The sequence below is a fragment of the Charadrius vociferus genome, unplaced genomic scaffold (assembly GCF_000708025.1).
Source record: "Charadrius vociferus isolate BGI_N301 unplaced genomic scaffold, ASM70802v2 scaffold172, whole genome shotgun sequence".
Lineage (NCBI taxonomy): Eukaryota > Metazoa > Chordata > Aves > Charadriiformes > Charadriidae > Charadrius > Charadrius vociferus.
The window spans coordinates 823,283-830,953 of record NW_009647217.1 but is presented as its reverse complement, the minus strand read 5'-3'; the positions used below and the strand labels follow the sequence as shown (position 1 = coordinate 830,953).

The 7,671-nt window shown below is 48.5% G+C and overlaps 1 protein-coding gene across 1 annotated transcript in view; it reads right to left on the bottom strand.

Annotated features, from left to right (window-relative positions):
* USP28 (ubiquitin specific peptidase 28) overlaps window positions 1-7,671 on the bottom strand; it is a 20,172-nt gene that overhangs the window by 5,626 nt on the left and 6,875 nt on the right. Inside the window, exons 9-16 of the mRNA XM_009895939.1 lie at window positions 7,227-7,375; window positions 4,959-5,086; window positions 4,693-4,788; window positions 3,797-3,976; window positions 2,895-3,109; window positions 2,579-2,649; window positions 2,037-2,265; window positions 405-608 (exon numbers count right to left, since the gene is read on the bottom strand). Coding sequence (XP_009894241.1) covers window positions 405-608; window positions 2,037-2,265; window positions 2,579-2,649; window positions 2,895-3,109; window positions 3,797-3,976; window positions 4,693-4,788; window positions 4,959-5,086; window positions 7,227-7,375 — 1,272 coding nt within the window. The remainder of the gene's footprint in view (window positions 1-404; window positions 609-2,036; window positions 2,266-2,578; window positions 2,650-2,894; window positions 3,110-3,796; window positions 3,977-4,692; window positions 4,789-4,958; window positions 5,087-7,226; window positions 7,376-7,671) is intronic.

Below are 7,671 nucleotides of genomic sequence, written 5' to 3'. Positions count from 1 at the left end.
TGAGCTGCCACAGGCCCCTTTTTGGTGGGTATGGCACACGCCACCAGGGATGGCCAAGTAATGCCTTCCCCCTCCAGAGAACAGTGCTTGAACATTCTCTACCCAGTATTGATTAAAAAAAAAAAAAAAAAAAAGTCTGAAAGTGAAATGAGATTAGCCCATCATGACTAAACGAACGGAAAACAGCGTTTCTGGTGAGAAGCCTGGAAGGATGCGCATGCAAAAAAATGCAGAACGCCCTGTTGTACTGGCAGGACAGAGCCCCCACCAGCTGCCTTTGCTACTGCATCAACAGGTTCTCCGAGATATCTGGAAATTCACGCGAGGTTCTGACACGGCGCCATTTTTGACCAGCTGGCTGTTATCGGTCTCAACACGGCTTGCGAATTCCGAGGGGGTGTTACCTGCTCCCGATTCAGAAGAGAGGTCCTGCGACTCCGAAGCGGGTGAAGGCTCCATCTGAGGGATCTTGCAAGACTGCTCCTCCTCCCACTCCTCTGCCTCCTGCTCGAGCCGCCAGTTGTCCTCCTGGATGTAGTGCCTCAGCTCTGGGGACAAGGCTTCCACCTCCTTCTGAAAGTGCCCAAGCTCCGAGCCACCAGTTGTGTCTGGAAGACATGCGGGACCGGCATAGAGCGACATGTCGTCGCAGGACACCGCCACTAGAGACACAACAAATACACGGCATCGTGCAACGCCCCAATCAAAGCCGCTGTGGGATAAATGGCAAAAAACCACCAACTTTCTGCTGGCTTCGGAATTTAAGATGATTCAAAAGTAAAAGTGCAAAACTAAAGACGAATCCACAGAGTTATCTGAAGCAAAACCCAGTTTTGTTCCACCGCTAGACAGCATTTGTCACAGAGAAATGCCAGAAGCTGCGCCTGCTGATGCAGGAGGTGAGAAATCCTCCTCCTTCAAGGGCTACTGCTGTCCCGAGAACAGCGTTTACGCTGCCGGGGCCGGGAAAGGCACGGTTCCGCGGGAGGCACCGTGTCTACAACACGACACAGCACACAAAGGTAGGGAACTGCAGGGATTCCACAGCAGGAGCGGCAGGCTGGTATTTCTCAGGGCTTTTTACATCTGCTTCGGCAGCCAGTTTTGAAACAGCACAAACCCCAAGCCGCATCAGTTTTAGACAAGTCTTCACATTTATGAAAAGTGAACGGCAATTCTCTACACCAGATTGTTCCTACGCACCCGTTGTAAAGGCAAAGCATCTTTAAAAAGCCACAAAAAATGCATTAAATAGGGGGGCAGAAAAAAATGATGGGTTCATTTCAGAAAGGGAACCGCCATAGAAAGACAGACAAAGAACAACCTCCAGATCCTCATCAGCCATATTTAGCAATGAGCAGAATGACAGTTCTCCATTGTTTCTTTCTATTAATTACATCAAAATGAACCACGCCTGAAATTATTAGGTTCTTCTACAGCTGTTTGCCATGTATAGTGCCACGTGCCCGATAATTTCTCCCCGTAACTATTTATACATTGGCGCTGCAAACACACTTGCGAGTCGAAGCCACTGTCACCAATAACTCAGGCACGAGGAAAGGCTGCATAAAAAAAGAGCTCCGTTTAGGTCCGATATAACCATCTCACTAAAAAACGAGCCACCACGTCAGAAAGCGTGATAACAACGGGAGAAATAAAGCAGGAGGTATTCCACGTGCCCTCATAAAAGCAGCACTCTCATCTAAAGCATACAAAGAGTCAAAGCGAAAAACTCCCGCAACAGAGGCGTGCTGGAAGTGCCAAAAGGGGAGCTGGAATGTTTCTACTCATTACTAATACAGAAAGCACGGTACCTGTTCTCACCGGTACAGTTCCTGCCTCACTTTTCAACCCTACCAGGGATTTAGAAACGAATCGAGTACGGAGCAAATTACTTCACTTGTACCTGGGGTGAAGCTCTTTGCATTCTCAAAAGACAACTGTGCCAGAGAGGAGCCGAACGTAACGATCAGGCAGGCCAGAGAGACAAGGTGATGGACAAACGTCTAATTAACTAGCAGTTTTGGCTGCAGTACCTGCAAGGAAGCGGGACACCTTCTCGCTTATGTACATCAGGCAGTAGGCACTGGCATTCTTCAGACCTCCGAATGAATCTCTCTCCAGTTCCTCCCACGACGATTCCGTCACCGAGATGTCGTTGTATTTCAGCCAGCGTTGTCGAGGCTGGTCGTATACGTAGGCCCAGTAGTGGCCGGCATTTGCTTGCCCTTCGTGTACCAAGACTGCGTGCAAACGGTAGGGAACCTGCAGGTTCACAGGGACACACCTTTCAGACGCACTTTTACTAAAGGACTTTGCCTGACCTCTGTACCGATACGTCCACAGCTGTAGCCTGGTACAGACTCTTGGTTCATAGGGTGAATTCCCCGCTACGGGAGAACTGGCTTTTAAGGCAAAAAGCAACAAGATTCCCATAAAGAATCCTTTCTCCGCTTCATCATAATATTGGCATTTTTAAAAACACAATACAGCGGACAACTTAAGCTGACAGCTACTAACACAAAACAACAGCAGCACCATCAGTTTAATATCTACCTAAGGAAGCCGCCCGTCTCACCTGCTGGAGGAGAGGGTCGCAGTACATTTGTTCGATGGACAGGTGGATTCTGGCAATAGACTCCCTCAGCTCTGCCAAGAACATCAAGAGTGAGAGAAATACATAAAAAATAACGACTGCTCATCAGGCTATGCCGGCCCCTTTCGCTCGGAACAGCGAAGAGAAAGCCGTGCAGTAACTATCAAATGCACGCAGCGCCGGGGCTGACGCGCGCACAAGACCAGCTGTAGGTCAGGACGTGTCCAGCTGAAGCGACAGAGGGGAAATCAGGCTGGCGTTCAACAGAAAAACCACAAAAAAGACATTCGGGGCCAACCTTGCACGTCCTGTTCAATCTCGTTTCTCCAGCGCTGCAGACACGTCCGGACGAGGCTCAGCTCGTCCTCGGAAACCACGCGAGGAGCTGGACCTTCAGACATTTCCGCTGGCAAGCCAGACGGCTGGAGCGGCGTACTTGATTTTTGCTGCGGCGAGGGATTTGCCGAAAAGAAAGCTGCATCTTCAGTCCCAGTATCATTCCCTTCCAGTATGCTGCAAAGCAAAGCCAAGAGGAACGGACAGGTTTTCCAATCTTTCTCTTGTATTTTTCTCTTTTTGGAAACGAACATGAAATAAACCAAACCAAAACTGCTCCAGAGCCAGAGCAGGATTTCCCTTCCAGGACGGTCCAAAACGTAAAAAGAACAAGTGAAATGTACTTTTACCTCAATGAGCCTAATTAACAGATAGGACAAATAAAAGCTCAAATTCTTACGGGACTCAGAGCACAGATACATACGGAGCAATTTTAAACATTCCTTCCCTTGCTACTAAGAAACTCCTGTATTTACTCAGCTTAATGTAGAGCGTAAACCAACTGTGCTGGCCAGGTTTGTAATAATCCAATATTGCAGTAAGTTAGTGGTTGATGAAGCCAAAAACTTAGCGGCCTAACCAAAGAGAGCACACCATTTAACTTGGAACTGCTGCTCAGACAAGAAATGTGGCAACGCTTTTGGAAGAGGAAGAAGAAGAGACCAGATGCAGTGTCGTATTTGCACAAACAGAACCAAATCACGAGCAAAGTAGCGCCTGGCTACTTGCGCAGGCGTTCATACGTGACAGCAGCGTGCTCACGAGTGCTCAGGTAAAGAATCCACTCGTAGGATGCAAACCAGGAGCGTTTAGCTGAAAGGCAAAGCGTTCTCCTATGAAATATTTTTATTTCTGTTTACCGACCCATTCAGCTGTGAAAGCCCGTCCAAAACAGGAGGCTCGGCGTGGGACGGCGGGAGTGTTGTCTGAGCGCCCGGAGCAGAAGAAACAAGGACAGCCGGCTTCGCAGCGAGGAATTCGAGGACGTACTGGAGCATGTCGGGCAGGGGAAAGCGGGCTGGACCAGAGCCGTACCTCATGTACCTACAGAGACAGGCGAGGGGTCACGCAAGGGAAGCGGTGTGAGCGGTTAAAGCTGAGGGGATGGCAGAAGAGCCACGGGGAAGAAAACTCCTGGGCTGGGATGGAGACAGGTTAAGCAGCGAGGGAAGAAGGGGAAAAACCCAGGTGAGGCGAAGGGACGCCCTCGCCACCTCCCACCTTGAAAGCCTGGAGCCTGCGGGGCACTGCTCGGCAGCAGCCAAAACTCTTGTGAGCTGGCAGCACCCAAAACAACCCGGCTGCTGCGGAGACAATTAACTCCGCCCCAGCCAGGGAAAAAAGAAAGGAAAACAAAAGCTTCTGGTTGTCCACAAACCAGATCTTTGTAACCAGCCTCCTCCCTTCCCCAATAACTGATGGCAAATGCCAAGCTGGAGGGGACATCCAATATAAAAAAATAACGCACTTCCTTTTTAACGGATTCCTGGGCTTCCTCGCCAAAACCAGCCAGCGTAGCTGACAGGTACAACTGTACTATTTAGGGGATTTAATTTTGTAACAGCATCAGGAATACTCAGAAACCATCAAGCCCCCGAGTTTGTTTTCAAAAGCACCCTTCCTCGCGCCACGCTTCTCAGCACAGACCCACTTCTGTCTGTCCATCCTCGACAAGTTCCTCCTCTATCGGAAAGCTCCTTTGGAAGGAAGCGTTTGCACGCTGCCGCAGGGCACAGAAACGCAGCCAGCTGGCTACTCACCGTTCCAGCTTCTGCTGCAGCATCCCCATTTTCTCCTTCAATCTCTTCATTTCTTCTCTCTTCATCTGAACGAGCTCTTTACAGCAGTAGAGGTACCTGAACACAGAGACACAGCGCCCCGCCGCCCGAGACTGCCTTACTTCTGGCATGCACAATCTTGCATAACTATTTTAGAATCTTCCCTTGCTCACCCGCACGACCTTTGCAACGTCTTTAATTACAACAAAGCAATAGCTTTAAACGTACCGTGCACGAGAACAACTCACCTGTCCATATAAATAGTCTGGGGAAACTCTAGCTTGGTGTGAATTTTCTCTGGCTGTCCTAGGGACTGATTGAACTCAAATCGGGAGAGTTCAAAGGTCAGTACTGGTGGGAGTTTTGTAAACCAGCGCTGCAACAAAAGCAGAAACGCCCCCAAAGGGACTTGTTTTAAGATGACTGCTAAATGGCACATTTCAGACCAATCCTAAATGATTTCAGACTGATCCTAACTGCCTCTTTGTCTTTAAATACTGATGTAGTATATATTTTCTTTACGGAGTGACTAGGCAGAAAGCCAAATTTCACGAGATTAAAATTTCTGCTTCCATTTTACATTTTCACCGTCAAAAGGCCTCATCACAGCTTTCAGAACGTTACTTTTCATTGCCCAATGCACCCAGCTCGATGGATTATTAATGGGTCCAGCACTGAATTCTACGAAGTTAGCAGACAGGACACCAACCCCGGATGTCAGCTAAGAGCCTGCGACAGAGTTCTTTCCCACTGCAGACTGCATGCAGTGGTGAAGAAGAAAACGGAAGTCCTTACGCAGCGCCCGATTCCGCATCCTCTCTCAGTCTACTGACAAACTATTTGATGCAGGAGATGCAGAGAAGGAACCCACGCTCTGTATGTTTCCTACGCTGCTCCATAGAGCCACGCTGAAAGAAACATTCTGGCTTGAAGGTACCCTTCCTCTCGCTCTTCCTGGGACGACCAGGGCTTCCAGCACCCGCTGCCCCAGGTTTCCTGGCCCTGCCTTCCCAGGGCAGCCCCAGACAACGCTCCCTGCTGGACCCAGGACGCGCAGGCTGCCGTCGCCGTCCTTTGCAGGGGTCACGTCAGACCTCCTGCTGCAATGCACCCACCCCGCTCCAAAGTGCAGCAGCACGGTTTTACATCTACAATACCGCCCATGAAGGCGATCTCTCTTTTTTTAAATTATTTTTTTTTAAAAAAAACTTTGGAAGGACATGGCCAGGCAGCAGAACTGTGTGAGAAGAAGCCCAATCTTCAGAACAAGAGAACATCAACACAGAAAAGGAATGATTTACACACCTATTACCTAGGAGAAATGCAAGGTCTCATTAATCCCACTGATGCTTTGAGCTTCAGTACACTCACCTACGTTCCCAAAAGACAAAATGCACCTTATTCTCTATGTCCCCTATCATGCAGTCCTCTAGCCACGACATCCTAGGGAGTGAAATTAAGATGCAGAGTTTTTCCAGTCAGATTTCTTGGACATAAAGCCAGAGCCTTTTCCTTCTATCCAAACAGACAAGGAATGATTAAAACATCTCCGCGATCAGTCCAATCGCCCTTCTTTTTCGGAAAAGGATTTGGAGGAACTGCAAAGCTCAGATGGAAAAGAATCTACCGGATTAGCTCCCTCCGCCCCGCTGCCTCTGGCACCAGCTTCACCGGCAGCTGCTGCCAAAGCACCTGAACAGCTCCGGGCAGGAGCCAGGAACGCCGGACACCAACAGCCGAGTCCAGAGGCGGACAGGGCTGTCCAAGACTTCATTTCTCCTTTGCTGGATTAAACCACAGCAACGCCTTTTTCAGACGTTCTTCACAGAACTGAAATACCTCTCCCTGCCCCCCTCTACGCCAGACACCTTCGCACGTTTCCTCATGGCATTTCCCAGGCTTTCCCTCAGCTAACTCCTCAGCTGCACTTACACATGCGGGGTGCCCAACCTAACGGTACACCTTCGCTTTCTACTTTGCTGCAACTACGTGTTTTATGATTGGTTTGTGACTCATGAAATTTAAAAGAAAAAAAAAAAAAAGAGAAAAAAAATCAGCACAGTCAGAAGAGAAGAGTGAAAATGAGAAGCAAAAAACCACACACTGTAACAGGGAGAAAGATACAAATTGCAAATGCATACCATAGAGTTAAGCACTGTACTTTTACCCTCCGAAAATATGGAGGCTGTGGTTCTCCCCCTACTCAGGTACAGGTAGGCTTCAACAGAAAGAGAGAGACTTTGTCACACTTGCATCAGATGTTTGCCTTTTTAATTTAAAACAAAATCCTCGAACCGGTTATGTAGACAACACATCTTTACAAATACCGTGTGCCGCTAACATACATTTACACAAGACTCCGGGTATCCAGAAACTATTTTGTATTCAATGCTTAGGGAACATTTACCATTGCCATTTAAGGTTCTCGGAACATACTGAGACAGCCCTGCGCTACGCGTGTTGCATTTTCCTGCAGCAAGCAACCAAAAGCTCAACAAAAAACTGGTAAAACTAACCTCCTGTCCATACTTCACCGACTGAGCGGCTGGGGCCGCAGCCATCTCTCCCTCCACCATGGCTCCTTCCAAGCACTCATTCAAGTTTCGATAACCATTTACCTGGAGGGGATACTGACCAAAGGTTTCGATCTTGGAAAAAGTATTGCCTGGGTGATGGAAATGATACAAAAACCATGAACTGACTTAAGAGAACAAAACACTCCGCTTAACTCAAGAGTTTGTTGTCAGCACCAGTTCAGAGGTGCTGCTTGCAAGAACCAAACCGCGTCTCGCTGTCTACACGTCTGCCAGGGTAAGCCTCCTTCTAAACAAGCGCTTCCGATACGTGAGCACTTGCCAGTACTTAATGGTTGCAGAAGACAGACTCTAAAAACGTTACTGACAATTTTATCAGGAAGACTATTTGCAAGTTTAAAGAACTAGGCAATTTCACCAGGAATGC